The sequence below is a fragment of the Phalacrocorax aristotelis genome, chromosome 1 (genome assembly GCF_949628215.1).
Source record: "Phalacrocorax aristotelis chromosome 1, bGulAri2.1, whole genome shotgun sequence".
NCBI classification, from domain to species: domain Eukaryota; kingdom Metazoa; phylum Chordata; class Aves; order Suliformes; family Phalacrocoracidae; genus Phalacrocorax; species Phalacrocorax aristotelis.
The window spans coordinates 74526329-74552383 of record NC_134276.1 but is presented as its reverse complement, the minus strand read 5'-3'; the positions used below and the strand labels follow the sequence as shown (position 1 = coordinate 74552383).

The following is a 26055-nucleotide window of genomic DNA, read 5'->3' as shown; positions in this document are numbered from 1 at the left end:
GTTGCTCTGTCCCTAGAATGACCGGTCAAAAACCTATATCTCAATATTCACTGACTGGTATGACTGTGAATCCACACTATGATCAAAATTATTGCTATCAAGCTCTTTCTGCTTCCCTATTTCTTATTAGAAGAGGAAGATCTTCCTTACTTCCATGTCATCACATCTTTTTTCACCTTTTCCTTACTTCTGAACTCTGTCACTTCATTTTATTTGAATTTGAGCGTGTTCTATTATTTTTCAAGAATATTTTTAGAAGTCTGCTCATTTTGTGTGCACTTTCAGGTGCAGAAGGCCGTATAGGTACCATGTGTGAATACTTAGGGAATAATCCTTCTGCCTTTATTCTGACCTATTCTTTTGTAAATTGATCTCTGGGAGACCTGAAACATTCACCAAGCCAAATGGGAGTATTAATTGCCTTGTGATCTGTTTCTCTCAAAGTCATACCAGAAAACTGGTCTCCACTGAGCAATCATGTCTAACAGGGCCAAAATGAGAAGAATAACTATATGCCAATGGGAGCAAAGGAAGACTTGTACTTAGAATAATAGATTGTTAATGTAATGATGTATGGCAAAAGAGATGACTTGTCATGGTATATAAATTTTTTCCCAGATTGTTACCTCTTTTGTTCAAAATTTCAGTTAAGGAACAGAACGTAGGAGTCACTGTCACTTCCTGAGTCGTGCTTAAGATCAGAAGACATGCAGATGCCGAAGACATCTGCTTTTTTAAGTCAAGTATACAACATGTCTTAAGTCTGAGATATGACTCATGGGAAAGCTATAGAAAATGGGTTCGTCTTTCTGAGCTCTGAACACCTGACTTTTTACACTGCCACATTGTTGAAAGTTCAGAGAAAACACAGGAATAAATTCATTACTGGAAAAGACTTAGGAGAAAAGAGAAATATGTAGTTCTTCTGAGAGGATAGATGCACATTATAAACATGGCATATTATTTTCCTTTGGTGTGTTCTTCTCTTAAGAGGACCTGTACAATGTAATTTAGTGAAGTTCACTGAATAAAGTTACGTTCTTTTATGTATTAGAGAACCATTGTGGTCTGGTAAGCAAACTTTGTATCCTTTTGCAGAATCAAATTTGCTTTCACATCAGAAAGATGTGAAACAGATCCATTACCCTCCATTGTCCCACTTATTGTGTTTTAAATTTCTGTTAAAAAAAATTCTTAACAATTAGTTACCCTCTCTGTAAAAAGATACTAATTTGTCAATGTCAAGTTTGTGTAAGGGAAAAAGGCATCCATTTTTCTTAGCACCCTCAAACTATCTCATCCTGTGTTTTCAGATCATCTGATGTCACCTTTCTGCATGTAAAACCAAAATCAGCAAGTTTTTCTGAATGCAAGTCTTGGGTGTCATTTTGACAACTGCTAGATTGGTGTTGTGTTCCTTCCCTATTTTTCTGGCTTATGTAGAATCAGAGAATGATACCAGGCTTATCTTTCAAAGTGTGAACCTATTTATAGGATGTGGAGATACTGTCTGTATGTTTCTTTTCAAGCCTATGGAACAGAAATTGATTTTTTTCTTTTCTAGCTAGTACATCTTAGGACTTTACCACAGAATAAAGAGAGGAAAGGTAAGAAACAAAGCACAACTATAAACTGTTATTTGTTTTCTGAACTGCAGGTAATGGAACATTGATTGGAGCTTCCGCGAACGTTGTTTGTGCAGGAATTGCTGAACAGCATGGTTATGGCTTCTCTTTCATGGAGTTTTTCAGGTAAAATTTTAAACTTCTCCCCTTAAATCTGTCATTTTTTCTAGACAAATAATGGAACTTCCAAGAAGAAAATCTGGAGAAAGGGTCTATAAAATAGACCTATGTTCCTAATTTGTTTTTGGCAACTGAAATGTAGGTGGAGGGCAGATCACTATTTTTGCATACTGTGGATAGAAAGCATAAAGGTGGTGGGAGCAGTGTGGAACCCCAGAAGAAACAAAGCCTCAGAAATTCCTGCTTCTATCATGCTCAATCTTATCTTCAGCTCTGTAGTGATACTGAATTGTTGCTTTGTTGTAAAATACAGTTTAAACCTAGTTTCTCACCTGCACATTTTCACAGATGTTGCATCACCAGGAGAATATGGGATGTCCCACTTTAGACTGAGTAGAACTTTACTCCATGATCCCAAGGGTAAACCTATTTATCTAAAAGCAATTACTTCTTTAGACCAGCTGGTTAGCAGCTATGGATAAAAGTGCAATAGGCAGTTAGTAACAGCTTAAGTTGCTGTTTAATAATTGTTTAATTAATAATTAATAATCATTCTTTAATAATGTAAGTTCCTCTGCAAGTCATTCATCATCAGGTTTTTAAGGGATGAGTTGTACTTAATGTACTTAATGCATACAGCAGTTTAATATTTTTCCAGACATCTCCAGTTTTCAAGACCATGGTTGAAATGTGTAAATGGAAATTGGCAAATAGAGGACTAGACATGAAGTTAAAGTTTAAAGTGTAGTTGATTTAACTAAAACATAAATCTTTGCTTATTTTTCTGCATATTTATGGCAAAGGATACTGTTCTGTTCACACCAATATTTTCTTCTCTTTTTATTTGTTTATTTTAGTTTCTCAGCTTTGTCAGGTTTCATTTATATTGTTTACCTCAAAGCCTTCAAACCTGCGTAATTAAAATGATTAATCACACAGGAGTGTCTAGAACAGAGCCAATTATAACCCTAAAAAGAAAGATAATCTGAACTGTTCTTGCTAAAATTCTTGCTATGAGCATGTGCTCCTCATAGTTTGGTTTACCTCTTCAACTATAGTCTTCTGATGATAAGGTTCAGAAAGACAGGATGCCTATCATGTGATAGGCACATGTGTCAGAGTCTTGGTTGTCAGGACCTTTGAGACTACAGTACAGTTTTACATAGTATATACAGTGACAGCTAACAGATTTCTTGGAAGTCACGCCTTTGTACAAAAAAGGTGGCGATATAGCAATAATGGGCTTGTGGATTGTTCTGTTCATATTTCACAGATGTTCAGCTTGTCATTTGGGGATTTAACTTGTATTTAACATTAACAATGTGTCTTCTATGTAGATTTTGTAATGAAATATTCTTTAAACTTCCATGACACTGACTGAGTAAGCAGAAACAGGATGTAAAGCCTGGCTAGTCTCTTCAGCAGCCTTCACTGGAATGTATTCTTTGAGAAGATTCAAGACAATACATGGATGTTCTGAAATTGCGTGCTATACATATGCTTTCAGTGGAAAAAAAATTACTGAGGAAGGCTGTAGACACTGTGAGCAAAGATGTGAGAACTGAATCCAGAGTGGTCACAGGAAGATAGCAATGGATATTAATTAGCAGCAAGAACAAAAAAGCTCACTTTTGCTGGCTTCTTTTCAATCACTGAGCAGGCAGATCATGAGCTCCTTTATAATTTGTCTTAGGAAAATATTTGTTTCAGTCAAATATGCCCCAATTCAATATTTTCTGAGGCTTCTCCTGGCATTAAGAGGTATTATATATATCCCTTGAGGATTTTGATCTTGCTTCCTTTTATTAACGTTGTCTCAAAGCATGAAGTGATTTTTTTTCTGCATTTCTTACCTGTTTGCCCAGGATCACTCATTAGGTTTCACATCCCTCTTCAGTGTCCTCTTTGGTGCTGCTACCACTTTAGACACAGATTGTTACTCTCTTTTCTGGTAAACTCCTATGAGTCAGCAGGAGAAAAAATCATGGATGCCATGTATGGGGAGTTAGTTGACGGTCCTCTGCTGCCTGACTTTTACCAAGGTGTCTTCAGTGCAACCTGGGCTGGTATTGTTTTGTCCTTCTCAAGTGTCTCTGTGCAGGAAACCTGTGACATGTCTGTCCTGGGTGGCACCTGGGGTCATACAGCTTAGTATGCTACTTCCCATACTCTTCCTCCATACCTGCATGCTAAGTCAAAATTATGCAACTGTGTTTAAGAGGGACCTTTTCTAGAATCAGCTTTTTTGCAAGCCATGTTTTGACATGGTGGTCTGAGGAGGAACTCTGGGCAGGGTTGCTAAGCTTGTCTGGTGAGTACAACTTGGCATAACAGGGGCGGAGAGGCTCTGGAGGTTGTGGATGCCCAGTGGTAAGAGGCATCATGATGACTCTCTGCATAGGGAGAGAAAAGAAAAGGCAAGAACAAGACTCTCTGTCCTGTAAGAGGGCTGATGGGCTCATGACCTTTCCGGTGTGTGTCTTTGTGCAGTGGCATCTGGTGTGGTTTGAGGTTCCTCTTCTCTTTTTCAAGAGGGGAGCAGTGGCAGCCTAACTGGTGTGTTGTACAATTCTATTCTGCTGCCCAGCCAGAGCCAGAGGTGGCCAGGTGTGATAACTTGCCTCTGATGCTGTGGTCTGACCAGCTTCATGTGCTTCTATCTGGAATGCCTTCAGCAGAAAAATATCTTATGCCAGGGGGGCGCACGCCTGAATGACCATGAATGCTATAGTCTGTCAGAATTCTAGCACCCTCGGGAATGTCCCCCTTCAGATCCACACATAATTGCTTCCTTCCCTGGATCAAGAGTCCTATCTCCCCAAGGACCTGGGGTCACTCATCTACTTCCAGATTGCTCATCATGGCTGGATGTAAGGGAAAGACAGCCAGCCCTTGTGTTTTATCCTCACAATCCAAGAAACTCAAGCCCATGGGCTATGGCTGTAAGGAGGTCCCAGTAGGATGGCATTTAGGTGGGAAAGATTATACTGAGAAAGAAGGGAGAAAGGCATAGATTCTTCCTCCCTGTGTTGAAGCACCTTAAAGCAGCCTGGTGTCCAGAGTGCACCAGAGGTTAAGGAGATACCAGATCTCAACCATACATGCCTGGCTGTGAGTGTGCTGGTCAGTGTAACCAAGCATCTTACCCAGAACACATTCAGGTCTTGTTCCCATCTTCATATTACCGGTAAACACATGTAGAAACCAGTACTGTCTGAACAGTGCTCACAAGGGGAAGAACAAGATTGCCTGTGAGAAAAGATCCCTTGGTTGCTATGAGTTCAACTTGCTGTTTCTGGCCCTTGTCAGCTTTTCTTGATATTTCATCATGTTCCACCAAAATTAAAAAAAAAATCCCATATCCCTTAGAATATACCAATACTATATTAAACTTACTTTTTCACCATGAAAAAATTTTTACCTTTGAATCTGTTATACATGGTGATAGGGCAACAAAAAGGGCTTATACTGGTATATCAGCAGCAAAAGGAAGATTAGGGGGCATGTAAGCCTGCCACTGAAAGGGGGAATGATCTGCTGACAAAGGACATGGAGAAGGCAGAGGTTCTCAGTGCTGTGGTCAGCAGCACAGAGCCCAGCTGGAGGCCAGTCACTAGTGGTGCTCCCCAGGGTGCTTGTGATCCCCAGTGGTGCCTTCCACGCTCAGCCATTCTGGGATTCAGCTTTTAACTAGCCCCAGAAATCTGAAGGCAAATAAAGAATAACTGCCACCGAATGATTCATCTGGACTACCTCAAATTCAAAGGAAAAGAAACAAAGTTAAGACAAAAAGAATATTCAAAGTCCTAGGAAGGTCAAGCTCAGAAGTAACAATTTGCTTAAAGATGCTCTTGCATTTTTGTTGTCAATCCAGCCAAATTACACTCCTTTTCCACCTTGGAAACTTCCTCATCAAACTGTATTTATGTGTTTTAATCCTTCCTCCTGAAAAAGATCACATATGAACCCTAATTTTTCATTAGCCTCCTAGCAATTCAGAAGGCAGAGCTGAACACAATATTCCAGGCACAGTCCTCTTATTTTTCCCGTTTTCCAAAGATATGATTAAATACAAAATAAGGAGATATTTGTCTTTTTGTTATTAATCTAGGCCATTTCAAATTCCTGTTTAATTTACTATTCACTGTAAAACCAAGACTCTTTCAGCTTTCATGTTACTTACTTGAGTGTGAGTATATCTGTTCTCCCCTCAAGTTATACTTCCCCTACGTTGTGTTTCTAATTAATGCATCATCAACGGGCAGAGATAAAATGGAATTGGTGTGCTCTGTCATCTAGTAAGTGAATTGGAGGATGAACACAAAGACAAATATTTATGTGGTAAAAATAGAAATAATTGTGAGTCAGTGGGGTTTGGAAAAGGAGATAGAGAGCAGTGGGATATTTGCTGTACGTGGTCAAGGGTAAACATCAGAGCAAACAAATGAGCATTATCCCTCTGGAGAGAAGAACAATTTTTTTTTGGTAGTCTTGCCCCTGTAGAAAACATCAGTTGTGTTAATAATGTGAAGACAATTGCTCAGGGACAGCATATATAAGTAAACAGAAGGCAGGGAAAGATAATATGAATATTATGATTTTTAGTCTAGTTATCACAGAAACATTAAATCCTAAATAAAAACTTAACATAAAGGAAAACCCCAAATATATTATTTCTCTTGGCAAATGGTCAGATAAGGACAGTATAGTCCTGTTGCCTGAATGATTTCCAGAGATTAACATAGTGATTTTATATCAATTAAGACTGTAGAACAATCAAGACAGCTTTGTTTTTCTCAAGGAGTAAGATAAAAGAAATAGCATTGTAGATGTCTCCTCTAATCTAGATGCTTCATTTCATGTTAGTTTTTAAATTTTTATTAATATATATCAGAGTTAGTTTGTGGCAGTATGGTATTCCACTAGGTCAGTCCACCCTATGGAATATAAAAATGATGCACAGAAATCTTTTTGTCACATGAAAAATTTGGTTCCAGCTTCATAGCATAAGAAGTTCTCGTGGTAGGGGCTTTAATTATCTGTCTCCACTTGCAAATAAAATTGCCAGCTTGATTTTAATTTTCTCTTTAAGAGAGACATTTATAACCTTATAAAGATACATAGTACTTTAAATATAAAATAAGCCATACTTCTTTATCCTATTGTAATTCAATACCAATCACCCCTGTGTGTCTGTGATGCATGATGTGGTAAAAAAAAAGAATCACACATAAATGCTGAGCCTATTTGACACAAAAGGAAAGGGGGTATTATGGGAAATACTCTAATATTATTTCAAGCAAATTTTGTCTGACTGTGAATATATCATGGTGCGGGATACATAGGTAAGAGAAGAATGGATTGAATAACTCTATGTAATGGGATAAACATATGGGAAAGATGATTTGATACATAAGGAAATCAGTCTGCCCAGAGGAATGGGGTATGAACCTAAGGACCTAATTTAGATTACAGTGGTAAGGTTAGCTGGGATTGACCCTCAAAGCATTGTCCATATTTTCAGGTTTTGCATTTTTCTGTCATTGCTTTCCCTTTATATGTCATCTGAAGAGCTGAATTAATATTTTCTGTCTTCTCTGGGAGTAACAATAATTTAGAAGTGTCAAAAAATATTAGCTCCTGATAATAGCTTAGGAAAGAATTTGTTTTTGTCATAGGATTTGTCTTGGGAGATACTCACAGAAAAAATATTTACAGTAGGATATCCCATTTATCCCTGCTTGAGAGCACTCACCCACAAAGACTGTGAAACAGTGCTTCCCGTGAGAACTGTCATTCATGCATGTGGGAGGACAAATGTGTTCTTTGCTACCACCTCTGTATCTTATTCACACAACTTATTGAAAAGAATTTTTTAAAAAACAAACATTGGGCTCTGTAAAGTCACATAAATGTCTCTACTTGATTATGTGTTAGAGAGCTGTATCCCTTTTAATTCCTGTTATTTTAGTGTCATTTTTCCCTATTTTCTTTCTATTAACACCACTCTATGCCAAACACTGTTGCTGTTTTAAGGCTGATTCTGATCAGAATAAAACCACCCCTACTTCTCTGAGGGTGAGATTTGGGGATGGAGACTCCAGCTGAGCAATGTGGTGTCCAAACCTGAACACAATTCACCTGTAGGCTTTCTGATCAACTGCGCAGCTCCAGAATACAGAATTCTGGCATGTTCAACGTATCTAATGAAGATTCAATTAACTGTTGAGTAAAGGTTTAATGATTATGGTACACAAGTTAGCTCGATCTCATTTCCCACGACTCTTCTGATCAGTAAGGAAGAGTAATTGGTCATGGGTTAAATGTTGATATTCCACATGAAAATGGATTTATTCTGTTCAAATAAGTGCAAATGCAACACTTATGTTTGTTGAGAGGGCTTTGCTCGTGTTAATATACAATTCCAATTTGGGCCAGTTTTAAATTTTCACAATTTTTGCTTCATAAAATTTCTATCTTTAAAAATCCAGATCTCTTAGGTTTACTACATCAGCTTGTTTTCATCTTTATCTTGATTTCTTTAAATATGTAAGGAAAATATTAGAAGGCCTTTTTTTTAATAGCTCATTTTAATAATAAATTTCAAATCCAACTACATATGAAAATTTCTATTTATTATCAAACTTAGGGAACTGAGTTTAACAAATGTAATTTAGATTTTAACATCCTATTCATTATTATGCTAGGAAGGGCAAAGCTATAGACAAGTTTTAGCTGATCACTCAGCAAAGTAGATAATTAAGCGTGTATTCATCTTTCAATGTTAGGTTCTAGGCTGGGTTTGTAAGAATAATGCCAGTTTTCTTTCAAATATCCAAGAACAGTCATTGCAGGATTTCAAATTGTCAGTATTGATCTAATGACTGTTTTTAAACAAGCAAATGTTACATTGACATCTGTGGCAGTTGAATAAAGTGGATGCTGTTTATTTTAATCAGTGGCATAGAATGCATCTATGAAATTAAGTATTCCTGCAACAGTGTGGTGCAAACCATTTTAAGAATAATTGCTGAGTTAGGGGTGGATTTTTTTTAATGTTTCTTTTGAGTTTATTTAAGGTCAAGAAACACTGTAAGTGGAAATGTAAATGAATATTGTTTTAGCTTGTTTATTTTTAGGAAAAAGGGGGAAAATAGTATTTTGAGCCCTTAAATATGAGAATATTTCCTTTTCCAACTTGAAACAGGATTTATCTGTATCACGAATTTCTTCATGGAGCTTAAAATGCTCCTATGTCTTCTAAGTAGAGCCAATATCTTTAAATTGTTTGGCCTGTGGACATACAAGTATTGGTTTTTTCTTCTCTTATTGCCATGAAGTTTTTTTGGATTAGCAAATTAGTTTCCAGTAGAGGTAGATGGGGTTTAAATACTTACCATGGGTTACTCAGCTTAAAATAAAGTTTTGTGATGCAGGTATAAAATTTTATTATGGTTTTATCTTTTAAAGTCTCTGAAATGTGTGTGTTTCTCGCTCTGAGTTTTTGAAAAAGGACATTTAAAATGCAGTTGCAAAGATCCAGTGTTTCACTGGGCTCCATAGGAAGCTCCGATCCTCCAGACACATACACATCACTTTAATATTATGGGGTAAGAGCATGGAGGTAGTATCTAATCATAGGGTCATAGAAAAATCATAGAAAAATTCAGGTTGGAAGGGACCTTAGGAGAGGTCTCTTATCCAGCCTTGGGCTCAAAGCAGCTATGGGCTGCACAGAGCAGCATAGTCTCTTAGGGCAGCCTGCTCCACTGCCTGGCTGTGTCTATGGGGAAAATGTTTCTCCTCTCTTGTTTCAACCTGTGCCAGTTTTCTCTCACTGTCCTGCCAGGCACCCTCATAAGGAGCACAGCTCCGGCTTCTCATTCACCGCTTGTAGGTGCTGGGTACACTGCAGGTGCCCCTGAAGCTGTCTCTTCTCCAGCTGATCCAGCACAGCTCCCCCAGCCTCTCTTCAAGGGGCAAATGCTCCAGCCCCTGCTGCCTTGGGGAACCTCTGTGAGGTCCCTCCAGTTTGTACATGTCTTTCCTGTGCTGGAAGACCCAAAACTGAACACAATGTCTAGGTGTGGCCTAAAAAGTGCTAGGTAGATGGGAACCATCCCTTCCCTAGATCTAAGGTCCATTCCCCTTGTCATACAGCCAAGGAGGCTGTTGGCTGACTTTGCTGCTGGGGTTCCTGCAGGCTCACATTCAGATCACCGCTCCAGAGCCTTTCTCAGAGCTGCTCCCTGACCACTCTGTCCCCGGATGGTGTTGTTGCAAGGGCTCTTCTGTCCCCTTGGACAGGACTTGGCATTCAACCTTGTTGAATTTTGTAAGGTTCTGGTCTTCTCACTTTTCCAGTTTATCCAAGTCCTGCAGGATGGTGGCCCTGCCTTCCACCTTTTCAACCAATCTAAGATTACAGTCTAGTGTTTCCAGTGCAACTTTGTAGAACTGTTGAGGCATGCAATAATATCCAATATTAGTATTCAACATGGTGCCAATATAAGAAAGAAACTGTTCGCAAATATCTGTTTTTGTTGAAATGGGAATTTTGGTTCAGCCTCACAAGTACCTCTTCTTATTTGATTTTCTGATTGACCTTCTTTGTTGATCTTATTTAATTTTTTTTAATAATTAAAAAACCCCAAACCCTAAATATGCTCCAAATAATATATCTGACTGCGAAACATTTACATCAGTTAATTTGGTGAGGTTTTTGATCAAGGAAACAAATAATAGTAATATATGATATATGCAACAAATCTGTATAGCTTAAAGTATAAATTACAAAAATATGCAGTGTTCAATTTGTATAAAGCTTCTTGTTCAAAACATTATAAATGGAATAATGTCTCATGAAATCCTCAGTTTCAAGACTTTCATGCTGAAGGTTCCCAGAGTGGTTTAAAAGGTTTAAATTGTAAGGTGTTGCATACCATTTAGGAGGTCTGATATACTGTCTTGATTTAACCCCAGCTGGCAACTAAACACCACGCAGTCGCTTGCTCACTCCACCCGGGTGGGATGGGGGAGAGTAAAAGTGAGAAAACTCGTGGGTTGAGATAAAGACAGTTTAATAAGTAGAGCAAAAGCTGTGCTTGCAAGCAAAGCAAACCAAGGAATTCATTCAGTACTTCCAATCAGCAGGCAGGTGTTCAGCCATCTCCAGGAAAGCAGGGCTCCATCATTCCTAATGGTTACTTGGGAAGACAAAAAGCCATAACTCTGAACATCCCCCTCCTTCCTCCTTCTTCCTCTAGCTTTATAAGCTAAGCAGCTGCCTGTAGTTCCCTGGGTCTTCCTTTTTTCTCTTTTTAAAAATGTGGTTATGTTTCCCCTTTTCCAGTTAGTGGGAACTTCACCGGGCTGCCATGATTTCTCAAATATGCTGGGTAGTGGGTTAGCAACTTCATCCGCCAATTCCCTCAGGACTCACAGATGCATCTTATAGGTTGCATAGACTTGTGAGCCATCAGGTTCCTTAGATGGTCTCAGACCTGATCTTCTCCAACAATGGGCAGTTCTTCATTCTCCCAGTCCCTGCCTTTGCCTTCTGCAACTTGCGTTGTGTGGCTTGAGTACTTGCTGGTGAAGACTAAGACAAAAAAGTCATTGAGTACCTCAACCTTCTCCATATCCCAAGTAACAAGGTCTCCTGTTTCCTTCCGTAAAGGGCCTGCATTTTCCCTTGTCTTACTTTATCCCTGATGTACCTATAGAAGATTTTCTTGTTGCCCTTGACGTCCCTGGCCAGATTTAATTCTATCAGGGCTTTAGCTTTCCTAACCTGATCCATGGCTGCTCAGACAATTTCTCTGTACTCCTCCCAGGCTACCTGTCCTTGCTTTCATCCTCTACAGGCTTCCTTTTCATGTTTGAGTTTGGCCAGGAGCTCCTTGTTCATCCATTCAGGTGTCCTGGTATTTTTGCCTGACTTCCTCTTTGTTGGGATGCATTGCTCCTGAGCTTGGAGGCAGTGATCCCTGAATATTAACCAGCTTTCTTGAGTTCCTCTTCCCTCCAGGGCTTCATCCCATGGTACTCTACCAAGCAGATCCCTGAAGAGGCCAAAGTCTGCTCTCCTGAAGGCCAGAGAAGTGAGATTGCTGTGTGCCCTCCTCAGTGCCCTAAGGATCTTGAACTCCACCATTTCATGGTCACTGCAGCCAAGGCTGCCCTTGAGCTTCCCATTCCCCACCAGCCCCTCCTTGTTGGTGAGAACAAGGTCCAGCATAGCACCTCTCCTCGTTGGCTCCTCTATCACTTGGAGAAGGAAGTTATCATCAACACATTCCAGGAACCTCCTGGATTGCTTATGCCCCACTGTGCTGACCCTCCAACAGATATTGGGGTGGTTGAAGTCCCCCATGAGGACCAGGGCTTGTGAATGTGAGGCTGCTCCTAACTGTCTATAGAGGTCTTCTTGTTCAGGTGGCCTGTCGCAGACCCCCACTATAACATCACCTGTCCCTGCCCTCCCTTTAACCCTGATCCATAAGCTCTTGGTTGGCTCCTCATCCATCCCCACGCAGAGCTCCATGCACTCTGGCTGGTCATTGACGTAGAGGGTGACACCCCCTCCTCATGTCCCCTGCCTGTCCTTCCTAAAGAGCCTGTGTCCTTCCATTCCAACATGTTGCATCCAGTATGGATGGAAGAATTAGGTTTGTTATTAGAGAATATATGGTCACACTAGTGCTCCTACTATATGTACAGGTTATGGGAGTGATCATGTTTACAGAGTACTCTGTTAGAAATTGCATGCAATGGATGCCATTAGTTACAAAGAGTATAAAGTAATTTAACACTTCAAAACCAATCAATGAACAGTGAGGAAAGTGGTAAATGTAATATATCTATATTTTTGTAACATTGACCATAACCCATTCTTGGTTACCTTTTCTAAATACAAGCTATTGTCTGAATCAATACCTAATAACTTCCCAACAACACTTGGAATGAAAATAATTTTAACTGTAATGATTTCTAGATATTTTTGGCGGTGTCAGAAAGTGGATATCCTGCTTGCTTTGTACAGTTCTACTCCTGTACAAACTATTTTTTGCAAAGGTTTTGAAGATATGGTCGACTGTGTCTTCCTTCATGGAAGAAAATAAAATTCTTCCCCAATGTACCTGTACTAGTTATGTCATTAGGGTGATACAACCTGTTGGGATAGGAATCATCTTTCAAGACATAATTTACTTAATCTAAAGTATTCTATGGTCTACATTAAACAAATTTGCCTAAGCACACCTGGAAAACATTACATTCCAAGCTTTGTATTTAAAATACATGGGATGGATTTTTCTCTGTGTACATACTTACAGCTGTATTGATCACAGAGGCAGTCTGGAACTCCTACACAGGTAAAGTCTGGCAAGATGAACCCATTTCTTGTCTATTCTAACCAACAGTTACTAATTTTACTTCATGTTCAGTAGACATGGCAAGGGGAAGCTAGAGCGTAGGAAGGGAAAAGTTAGAGTGAAGAAACTGGGAGCTATGCTGAGGCACTCTGGAAACATGAAGGGACAGCTTTCATGCAGTGCAGTATGAAAATACTAGTCCTTTTTTCCTGAGAGTGGAAAAGGCAAGGACATAACAGCAATGTCTTTTGGCTTCTCATAACAGTCACTTTTCTAAAGTATTTTGAAGAAATGATATCACATTTTTAATAATAGAACTATATATTCCTCTGCTTAGCTAACCTCTGGCCAATATTGCCAACTTCTAAACATGTATAGGCTTTCTTGAACTTCCAACACAATTAATGACTACTTTCTTCTTGTTCTATCTTCTCCACCACTCTGTGGTACTCCTGTTACCAGAACCCATCACCAGGGTCTGTGCAAATAGAAAAAGATGCATTCCTATCATGAACTTTGTCTTGAGTCTGTTTATAGCAAAGAAAAATGTTAAGTTGGGTACATAGGAAACTTCCTACTTGCCTGGTTCATATTTTTAAATGATAGGCCAGCTGCAAAACCAGGAAGAACAACTAAACTGTAATTTTTTGAGTTCTAGAGAAAAACTTGACTGCACTTGAAGTAACTGAAAGGTGCATGGTGCAGGTGTGAGGTAACATGGTCCGTCACCCCTGGGTCCTTGTCCCTGAAACTGCCAGTTTGAGAAATGTGTTGGAATGTGCTGCATTACCAATCTGGCATTCCTGTTTGCATTTCATTCCTATAGAAATGGGTGGGGAGAAGGGGAGTAAGGGGAGAAGAGATGAAGAGAAAGAAGGAAAGATGAGAAAGGCCTTTGTGCACCCAGGTCTCATTTCAGGTTGGAGCTGGTACATGGCTAGAACATAGCCCGTTTAGAGGCTTACACTGCTTATGCCCTTGGAGTAGGCTTCTTGTACTGCTATTAATACCTAGCTTCTTATTCTTTACCCACATGTCTTGGCCATCTTCTCTACCACCATTGTGTTAAATTGTTGAATTTAATAAGTTTTGACATACAGGTGAATATTGAAACACATAAATAAAATTAGATAGGCATCAGGATGGAATGATTCCTGTAGCTAACCCACAGTTAACTTTCTCCACGGGTTTGTATTTTAATTTATACATAAGAAATCACATTTATTGTCTTTCTAGTAGAGCAGTCTTGAATAAAGAAATTATCTCTTCTAAAATGGGGATTTAAAAAATATCTCTGAAGGAGAAGTTCATTCTTGCCTTGGCTTGGCATTTGTGAAAGATTTAAAATCTTGTCTTTCTTTAGACCCCACTTTAGTACCGTTGTTTCCATAGCTGACTTTTTGCATACTACAAGGCTGTACAAATTTTCTGAATTAGTTCTTCTTTCAAGTTACAGGGCTGTGATGGTTGTTACCTAAGTAGATATTGCAGTAAGAAAGACTTTATTTGTTTATAGACTGTTTTGTTTAGACTACTCAAATGTTTTTGCATTTCTTTATCTAATAGTCTATAAAGGAAGCTGAAGAGAAGAAAAATATCTTACTACATTTACATGTTTGTTTGTTTTTTTTTTAAATGAACAGAATCATATTTTTATTAAAAGATTCTTGAAGTATCTCCAAAGCCCAGGATTTTAGTAGTAGATTTTGATTTGTGCTGAAAAGTTAATTTGAAAATCAGAATGCCTGCTCCAAAGAACAGTCTAGTGCTTCTCCAGTATCTCTTTAAATAGTAGACATGTAAAAACTTAAAAAAAATACCAGAAAAATCTACAGGGAACAATTTTTCACCAGTAGGTGACAGAGTTTAAATAAAAACTCTTTCTTTGCTGACATGTCTGGCCATGATGATTCATGTCTTACCACTACTAATATGGGCTGAAATCAGCCAAGAATATTCACCTTTCTAGCAAGCTTTTAAAAGGCAAGTGAATTGCCTAATTTTTCATTTGACTGAGTTTGTTTTCCAACAGATCCTTTAAAACTAGTTTGAGTGGTATTGTATCTAAATGTACAGAATTTCATGGTTAGATATAAGATATAATTAAACTAGTTGTTATCCAGTTTTAGGGGCATCTGGAGTGAAAATAGGAAGGCTCTGTAGTTGATTAAACTTCTATACCATCAAGGCAGGAGTTAATTTGCAGCTTTTCTTCTTTTGCATTGAGGTAAATACGCTTTTGTTAAATGCTAAAAGGCACAGAATGAAGGTCATATGTACCATTATGCTGTTAGGCTTGTCATGATTATGATTTTCAAATTAAAAAAAAAAACCTGGAGCCTATTAAAGCAGAGAGATTTTCTGTAGCTAAAAGAGGTCAGTGTATTATTTTCCTAGATAATTCATCAGTGTCAGTAGTGCTAATGAGAATACAGGGCCATGTGTCAAGAGCTAGTGTCTGCTGCCATTGTTGTCTAGCACTCGTGTTTCATTGCAGATCATTAAATGAAAGGTTTGCTAGTGCCTTACAATCCATGAGTAGGTCCATGTGAGAAGAGAGGATAAAGTGTCTACAGTCTCTTTTGAGTGACTCTGCTCACTGATGATCATGCCCACCTCATATTGCCAGCTCGTTTTGCTAGCTAAGATTAGAGGAATATTTCTGGCAAGAAGAGAAGTAGGACTGAAATAGTCTTTGCTGCTTTCCCCCACCATGCCTTGGAGCTAACAACTGGATTGAATTTCTTCTTGTTACCATGTAAATTCATGTAGCATATGGAAAAGGAAAGGGTGTGCTTTCAATAGATGTGGAGCCCAGTTGACCTCCATGCTGTGTAGTGGTAAAAGAGCTGTATGTTATACAAGGGGGAAAAAAATCTAATAATGTAAAATCTTAATCTTAGTTATTTTGGTTTAGAAAAAATTTATGAAAAGGAGATGTTTGCTACAAGTGTGGGAACCCTTCAGTGTATTTTAAACTACAGTGGTAAAATGCAGTAAGAAATGGAACAGAAAACTTAAAATAACAGCAAGCCCATGCTGTTACAAGTATAGTTTTCTGAAATATGCAGATTACTTCAGAAATCCCATTAGTTATTGTGCCCCCTACCCCTCTCCCAGTGACCATCAGAGTTCAACTAGTGCAGACTGGATTTATTTTTCATTGGAAACTCCTATCCTTTCTTTAGGCAGGAGAGAATCTTGTTACTCCTTTAATTAGGGTATAAGTAATTTTCCTTTCATGGTATTTGTTATTCTAGGAGTCATCCATCTCCTGTGCTTAATGCAACAGTAAATAAGTGTTTCAGTGAGGTACAAAGCCCTTTCCTCTCCTTCTGACTTTCTGGGAGGAAACGTACCTTTGTTGGGCCTTTAGTCAATATTATCCTGTAGCTTAAAATATATGTTCACAGACAACTAAACAATTTGACTGTTTGTGGCTTGTTACTTGCTCTTGAGTGACACCTGGTCCAAAAGTAGTTAATCATACTGAGCTTTGGAGCTGGCATGGCTGAACCCACGGTTCTTTCTCTTATTCAAAATATAAGAGCTGTGTTTTCTGTCATTCAGGTGGTCAGATCAGATCCTACCTTTGGGTAACTGTGTGTTATGGCCATTCAGGCCAGTGCAAATAGCCCACCCATAAAGAAAAAAAAATGACCTAATAATAATTCTGCTAAATATTCCTGTATGGAACAGGACTTGCCGGAAACATTTTTGTCTTTTTGTGCTGGTTTCACAGCCATGTGTGGTTTTCTTATCTCTTTTCCTATTTCTCTGTCTGAAAGAGAGTGGCTACTTCATATGCTTCTCTTGATCTCACCATTTTTATTCCTTGAGTGTCTTCTCTGGAGGTTCTGAACAGCTGCCTTTCACCTAAATTCTTGCCATTTGAAAAGCAAATGCAGAAGCTGTACTGAAACACTGTTATTTAGTTTGTTAAATAACTGCGAATATTTGCCTTACCACGGTGCTCACCAGACTCTGAAAAAATTAATTTGATTGCTGCTCAGATGCTGTCACCACTATTCTTGGGAATCTTGTTTACTGATTTGTTTCTTTGTGACTGAGACTTCATCCCTTGTCTTGAAAGGGATTCATTTTGGAACAGACTGAATTACATTTTTACTTCTCCCACTGTAATGAGGAACTTTTAAAGTCTGAAAACTGTGCTCCTCTGAGCAAGAGCAGGAGGTCTGTAGTAATAGTGATAAATGAAACGTTAAAAGAAAGAAGGTGAGCAGTATAACTATGAATAATCAAACCAGGGAGAGAGAGAAAAAAATTGAGTCCACTCTAAAACAGCAAAAGCCAAAAGCCAGCAAAATTAAAATGGAAAAATAATTCTTAAATTATTTTTGTATTTCTTAAATATAACATATTGACGAAGGCTGTTTATAATAAAGGGTATTTGCGATGACTGGGAGACCAGCCAATTATAGGTTTATTGTTTGTGGAGTCCTCTGCTTCTGCTGCTTCATTGAGAACTCATTGTAATCAGTGGTCTCTTTTATTTAAATTCAGAAGACTTTGGATTGCTGTTGATAGTGATATTTCCATGCATTCTTTCCATCAGCTATTACAAACAGCAGGTGGTCATTAGTATATTAATATAATAAAATATAATATTTTCTATATTGCAGTTAAATAAACTGTATGAGAAAAAAGACATCTTAGATTTTGTCTCATTTTTAGACCTATCACTGTATAGAATATTTGGCCTAGTGGCTAATATGATGACAAACATGGCAGTATTCCTGTATAGTACATAATCTGTCACATTTTATTACTTAAATGTAGTTTTTTTTTTTTTAAAAATTGCTCTTATCTGTCATGGACATGGGAGCAAAGTAGTGTCTTTAGGATCTCTGGGTTTTAATTTTGAAGTTAAAGCCTGCCATCTACGAATTGCGCCTGTTTGACAAGAAAGGTTTTCTTTTTGAAGGTTTAACGGGAACATCTTTTTGACAGATTGATTGTGTAAGTCTTCGTGTTGCTCTAATAACTCCTTTTTAATGGGAGAACTTTAATTGATGTCAAACTCAAAAGTTCAGTGACAGACAATGTGCCTTCTCTTAGTTTAGAGGTTAAAAATAATTGACACTTTTATATGCACAGAATAAACTGACACAAAAGTATTAATTTCTATGACTATTCAGATAGGAAGAGCTAGAACCAAATTCAAAATGAGTGGTCAGCTTTTCCATAAGTTTTGAGACAGTGAATATGACTCTATTAATAAATACAATCAACAACCATTACTGAAATAATTAAGAAAGCATGATAAGCCGGTGCTTGTAATTACTGTTGCAGATGGAGTAGAATTACAGGTTTGGAAATGTTTAAGTTTTCTGATTATACAGAAATTTCAAAAATACTTTTCAGAAAAGCAGCTATTCTGAACTATTGTAGTATAGAAAAATGATTAAATTTCTTCTTTAATGCAGAAGACTTAAAAAAGCACCACCATTTACTAAAACATACTGCTGTCTCAGGTACAACATGGTTTTCTGACATTAAGAACATCTGGGTGGAGAAGCCGTGGAGGGGAGTGAAAGGGGGTCTTGGGCCATGAGCGGTGGAGGAGCTCCAGGGAGGCTGCTCAGTGTGGCCTGCGGGTGCCCTCGGGGCCATGGCAGCTTTGCAATGTAATTGAAAATCAGATGATTTACTAGCATAAGCAGTGTCTGCAGGCTGTCCTGTCTGGTGTATAATGAGTAGTAAAAACTGCATGCCTAAAGTCAAGAGTATCAATTATATCATATTATCTTAGAAGCTTAGCCTGGTTAGTGACTTTTCAGGTCACCTTTTGGGTGAACCTTCACTTCACCGAAGTTACAGGTTTTCCCTATGGCTTCGTTACTCCAGAATTTTCGGCATTTTCTGTGTAAACAAGACAACTGTTAGAAATAGGGTACTTGACTTGAAATGTGACGCATCACACCTGAGTTCATCCATTTCATTCAGCTTGTTCATTTATATTCCTTCTGCAGTCAGTGGAGAGGAAAAGGGAAGGCTTGTCCTGACATCTTAAAGGGATATCCTGAGACAGGAAGAGTTACCTTCTGGAAGCCTCTTTCTTTCAACTAACTGAAAATAACCCTATACTATTGTGTCTTAAAGCTAAATAACACAAATTGTACTTGTAGTAAACCATATATACAGTTAATTTTTAGCAGCTCTTAGGTAAAGGCTGCACTATAGCACATATACAAAAGAAATACTGATACGTGACACGTTACTTTTACTACTTCCTGATTCATGAGAGCTAAAGGGTAAAACTGTTATCTTGACAATTTTAGTAGTATTTATGCATGAATGTGAGTGTGTCTATGAAAAGCATATTAGCTGAAAGTAATTCTACATTAATATAGTGTATTTAATTAAAAGTTAATATTTCAGATTTTTAATTAACTCTTCAGTTGAAAAACAAGTTGATCAAAAACCCACATCAATTTTGAAATAATTCAAACCATTCTAATGCAATCTTCATATATTATTGACCAATGCCAGCACTAAATTTTCTGAGGTTTTTTTGTTCCAGAAAAGCATAGAACAAAAAAGTGAATGAATGCACTATTTGAGTAAAATTTTTATTCTGGCTCATCTTTATGTAACAAAAGTATCTTTATTCTCAATACAATAATTTACCTGAAGATGGTATTCAGCTTCAATTAAAATACCTGCTGTGATAAAATCTAATTGTCTAAGGTCCCATTGGAGCTCCCAGTGGGGATGTAAGGCTTTATTCACTTGCCTAAATACACATATTTATCTAGTCCTGTATCCAGGACATCTTCATGGGTCTGACAGATATTACGTAAGATACATGGGCCCACGTCATCCTCAAGTGGCAGCTGGAAGCTGAGTGGGATGGTCTTTACATCTCCAATGGCACTGCATGCTTTTGTTTAGGCAACTGATTTAAGCGTCTCACAGTAGACTCAATGGAACCTAATATGTGATTGTTCTCATCCTGCAGCGGACACATGTTCTACATACTGCTTACTGTGTTGACTAGATTTTCCACTGTCTACTGTGGGAACTCAGACGAAAAAAAACCCTTCACATACAGTTCCTATCTGCATGTGCCTGAACCTGGAGCTGAATCCAGAGCTGAATCCCAGCATAAGTTTCTCATCATTGCACTGACATTGTGCAAAAATTCTTCAAATGAAATGCAAAAGAGAAAAATAAGCAATAACCAAGACAGAAATATTAATATAGAAACTATGTACACTGAAAAAATATATACACTGAAACTCAGTTTAAGATATAGCAACACATTAATCTATGTTCATTTTGCTCTCTTTCTTCTTGTCCCTCACTGTCCCTCTATTCTTATCTCTTCCTTTGTTATTTCCTGCCCCACAGCAAGTAGTGTTTTCTTCTCCCGTAGAGATGCCTGAGAGTAATGAGAAAGGCAGAGATAAAGACCTTGTGCTTCCCAAGCTCCTGAGCAACTCTTAGGTCAATGGTCAGGACTTTTCAGCAGGATCTGGCTGAGCTGGGTTCAAATCTAGATCTCACCTGGCTAAATAAATGAATGGGGCTTTAAACAGTAACCTCGTTCTTTAGCCAACCACATGCTCTTTCAGGCTGATGATGGTCTTGTTAAGATTTTTGTACTTAAGATGCTGGGTCGCTGGGCCTGGTTTGCGGGTGAGCAGAGGACCGCGGGGAAAGCGCTGTCCTTAGGGCTGGAGAGTGGGGTTGGGAGAGGACCTTGGCTTCAGCAGGAACGGGCAGCTCTCCTTCCTTTGCGTTACTTTCTCACCATGCACACTTCCCCCCCAAACACTGTAATAGTCATAAAAAAGCAGTTCATAGGAGAGTGAAGCCATATGTTGACAAAAAGTCTGATTCCTTGGGAACACGGGGATTTGAAAGGGTTTCTCCTACTGTTTCTTATTGATGCAGTCTTGGTGAAGACTGTGCATGGATGCTGAGGTGGCCAGTCACAGTTACAGTATTTCACTTTACATAAAAAATGTATGTGCAGCAAGCAGGCATCATTTGTCCAGTGTATTTAGGAGGTAAAATGGAAGGACACTGACATGTTTTTGCATTCCCAAATGTAAAGTATTTAGTTAACTGCCTACAATTCTTCACCAGTCGGTCATTTAGTATGTTGAAAATAGTCCTTTTGCAATGTTTGCTTCACCTTAAAATTCTCATACCAGGGAAAATTCTGAACATATTTTCATGTTTCTGTTGTTCCATGCTTCATCTTTTTATTTAGGTTCTGCATTTATTAGATTTAAACCAGAATATATTAAAATAAAAAGCTCATTATGCATATCTACTGCAGATTTCAAACTTGATGAGAATAACTTCTGTAAGAATCATGCATTCTTGATAGAAATAATCTGTATAATTTTCAAGACTGATCATGCATACAATTGAGGCCTTAAAGATTTATTGGCTGGTGGGAATTTTTGCTGCAGAAGAAATGCAAGATTAGCTGTTTATGTTATAGCTCATGGAGACACCTGTGGTCCAGAAGAATTCTTCTCCATGAGACTCATAATAATCTTATACCTTTTACCCTGACTTTCTTTTTCAATGGTTCTTTGCCTAGCTTCCTACTTCCCTTGTTAGATTCCTAAAGACGTGGTCTATCATTTTTCCTTAGATGAGGGGTCATTCTAGGTTGTGACTACAATGAAGATTACTTTTATTAAACCCAGGATAACTAGAAATATTTCAATAAAATTTTCAAAGTTTATGAAAACAATGACTGAAGCACAAATTGGAAGAATTTGAAATTAAGAGCAAGTCCACTCAACACAAACTCTGCTGAAAGTCAAAAATAAATCTGAAATTAACAATTTCTTCTGTTCTCATGAGCTTAGTCATACAGATTTCATGACATCATTTGCCTTCATAACTCAAATTCATACGGATGCACAAAAATAAGAAAAGTTCTATATCCCGTGGTTGCCCACTACTATGACTAATTTAAAGCATGTGAACAGTCCATTAAAATAAAAAAGGTACAGGTGGTTTAAGTATTTTGCTAAACTGGGGCCAAAAATAATTTGGGAAATACATGGGATGTTAAAAATGTTTTTCCTTACATGGTGTGATAGCCACATCAGTGAAATATTTTGTTTGGTGTGTTTTGCATAAAAATTGTCTAATGATTCCTTCAGTAATATTTTACCTTTGTGGCCACCTCAAATAGTCTCATAAAATGCGCCATTAGCACAAGGAAATTGTTAGTCAATAAGAGGAGATTTTTTTTCCTCATGCAGTAGTTTTCTTCTATATCATTGTTGCAGTTGCTAGTGCTGACTCTTTTTAAGAGTAAATAATGAATTTGCAATTTAACATGTATAATTTATGAAGTTTGCCTGTTCAGCCAGTTTAGTTTTTTTAAAAATTTCCTTTTTAATTTGCTTCAGCTGGGAAGGTTTCCACATGCTAGCGTCCACAAAGTATGTTTTGCTATCTAGGTGCTGTGCTATTTTGGGTTATAAAAATGATAATCTGTAATGAAAATATCTGTTCTTTCTAGAATCTGTGACAGTAACCTCTCTTTACTTGACCAGCTTTGAAGGAAAGCATATTCTTAGAGAATCTAACGGAGACATGAATCAACTTTGGTATATTATTTCAACTCGGCATCTCATTTCTTAAAATATTTTGTCTAATTTTAAGCAGAGTCTATTTGAAATATTTATAGTTCATTAGCCAGAAATAGAACAGGGCTATTTTGCTAGCAAGTAATACATATTTTAAAAATATTTTCAGTAGTATGGGACAAGATTTATCAAAAAAAAGTTTTCATTTTTATTTTCCATGAGCACTTGATGCAGGAAGTGTAATGCCAAAGTGGCTAAGAGTGGAACTAGCTTTCCATTTAACAGCTGACTTTTCTAACTGCGCTAACATATGCATGCTTACATGAATTGGCCTAGAACCTGCTGCTTAAAAGAAGATACAATTAATTCAGCATCCCAGCCAAAATTTGCCAGAAAAATCTTTGGTCCCCCTGCAATTCAGTGCCCCCTGTGTATATCACAGATAATCAGGAGGTATGTAGTTCACAGTAAACACAAGAAAATCCCTGAAACATAATGTTACAAAATGAAGGCAACCTTGCTTTAAAAGAAGCCCAAATATCAAAGGGTTGTTTACTGCTCTAGGGGTGAGTGATGAATGGGATTGCTTTGCAAGTAGATCTTAGATAATAGCAGGAGCACTTGGATGTGGTAACAGTGGGAGAGAATGCAGTGGTCTGGTTTATCTTTTAATTTCACTGCCATAAAAGGTGGCTTTTAATAAAGAGGTAGACTGTGCTTTTATGCATCTTTGTGCAAGCTCATAGTGGAAGGAGGGTGTGATTTAACAATAGAAAAATAGGGAAAGGTGACATAAATACATCCAATTTTAACTTCATCAGCCTGTTTATGCAATTAAAAAAACACTTTCCCCTCAGGCTACCTGTAATAAGCTCCTCATCTTACAAAATACAGGTAGCAGAGCAGGATGAGTTGGACACCTCTGCAGTTTCTGTTTGCTGTATTGGCTGGGTGTCCACTGACTGCTGTGAGAACTCAGTCAACTCCCACGTACCTTTCTACATAGTAGGCACCTGAGTTTCAGTGGCTGAACTGGGAGCTGAATCCCACAGTTCATGTCATGTTAGGTGACTTCAGTGTGATGCAGATGTTCCTGACCTTGATCAGCTGTAGCAGTGTAATCACAATTACATGGCTAATGAAGCAGAATGCACAGAGTTCCATGATGCGGGAACTAGACTACTGCTGATACTTCTGTTTGCAGATGTAATGCTAGCTTAGCCCTGTCCACACTGTCTACATTGTGCTATGGTCTTTAGTGTAATTGTGGTGACATACACCCCAAGAAAGCTATCTTGCTGTGAAAAAAAAAAATCTTGCCTTTAATGGCAGCCACAGGGGAATGTGGAAAACCAACAACCCTGTGTTTTCATGCCAAAGAAATTATTTGATTCGTTTTAGATGAAGGCATATTTGTCAACTGGTATACATCCAGGGACGAGCACCCTGGAGCCAAACACTGGAAACTGTGGGAGATGGTTGGGTTTAATATTTTATGGCAACAGCTGTTACCACTGTCCAGTAAACCTCAGGCTCTAAGTGGGCTGACAAATCAGGGGGACCAGGGCCCGTGAGCTGGACTGGCTAAAGCAAAGAGAAGATGGAGCATGTACCCTGGACGAGGGAGCAATATTTCATTCATTGTGGTGAGGTCTATGTCACACACCATTGCTCTTAACCTTTTTTCTGAGATAGATGGAAAAACCAGAGACTGAATTGGTTTTGGTTTTGTTTTACTGTTGCTTTTGCCAAGGCTGATCTTGTGTCATTTTTAAAAGCAAAACAGTGAGGACTGTGATTACTGAAAATATACATTGATGGTCCAACATGTCTCAGTTGAAGCTAATGGGCATTCTTCAGTGAGTCTGGGGGAGGGCAGAACTAGGCCAGGCCACGCTAATGATAGTGTTGAACAAGAAGAAATATTTTCCTTGTGGTTTAATGATATTTCTAGAATCTCTTGTACATTTGTTTTATCTCTTCCTGTGAAAGGACATATTTTTTCTTAATGCAAACGTTTAGACTGTGTGCTGTCACTGTAGGCACTGGTGGATTATATACAGAGTTTATGAGATTGTTCAGTAATGTGGTGTAAGCCAGGAGGTGATACAAGAAATGTAATACAAAAAATTGTCTTCTGCCAGGTGAAGCTGTACCTTGCTGATAGGTGATTACAAGGCTGCTTATATAACAGCAAATGGCTCTTGGTCCATTTTGTTAACTTTGGGACCAAAATGACCTGGTTAATCTAGCAATATCTGCATCTGTTCATTGCTGATACCACCTTTATTTCTTTCAGTGCTCATTTAATTTACATGTAATTCACAGAAACATACATTACCAGGTAACATGCAGGTATATAAATTCATGTAACAGAAGTTCACTTCTCCAGACTGTAGGAGTTATCAATTAGTTCCTGAGGCTAGCATAATATTTGGTAACTAAATTCCCTTCGATTGCTGGTATTGTGAACTGAAACAGCCAAGGCAAAATCTTTTGGCGTTGCAGAATATTTCATTTTTCTTTTGATGTCAGCTGAGTTTGTAGACACCACTGTGTTTCTTCCAGTAAGCACTTCTTTTGGCTTCCTATAGAAACATATTGTGCCTCTGATTTATGCTGTGCTAGTGCAAGGTGGGGTTACTGTGCAGGCAGTTTCATGAGGATTGCATTCATGTGCATGTTCTCAAGCCAGAGCTGCTTAGTCCACCCAGGTTTAATGTGCAGCTGCTGTTACCACAGAGCCAAGTTCTTGCCAAGGTCCAGTGCAGTAAAAAGGCGAGACACTATAAAAGAGCTGGTCAGAAATATGGTACCTGTCCAGCCAACTTGTAATCTGAGAAAGATGGTTCAATAGTAGTGTATACAAGAAGTAGGAGTTGTCTCACTTAATTTAGGCCACTAAAGTGAGGTGTTGAACCTGCCCTGTACCTCCTGTGTGGTCAATATAAACAGAAGATTATCATAGATGTTGTATTGTATCTGCAAGGATGTTAGCTTAGAACTAAAATATCAGTAACTGTATCACATTGAAAGGTTGGAACATAAGACACATCTCCTTAGAACTGTAATTTATTTAGCCCAGTTCTAAAAGATAATATGCTACAAATGATTATGGAGATGTGACAGCAAGAAGTTGTGAATGGCAAACAGAAGAACAGATGTCTTTCTCTACCAAAGGTGAGGAAGGACCTGCTACAGATAAGTAGTGGCATTGATCAGAGGTGGGGGATCCCATGCTGCAGAAATTTTCTTTCTGCTCTTCTTTTGCTATCATTCGTATTGGAGCTGTAGCTCTTTTTATACCTTCTTCTTACCTCCTTTGCATTTTAACCATACATATGGTGG

At 38.3% G+C, this 26055-nt stretch overlaps 1 protein-coding gene across 2 annotated transcripts in view; it reads left to right on the top strand.

Annotated features, from left to right (window-relative positions):
- The window catches only part of OCA2 (OCA2 melanosomal transmembrane protein), a 158700-nt gene that overhangs the window by 114413 nt on the left and 18232 nt on the right, over nt 1–26055 (top strand). For both annotated transcript variants that reach the window (XM_075093648.1, XM_075093642.1), the window contains one exon: nt 1658–1751. In XM_075093648.1, the coding sequence (XP_074949749.1) occupies nt 1658–1751 (94 nt within the window). The remainder of the gene's footprint in view (nt 1–1657; nt 1752–26055) is intronic.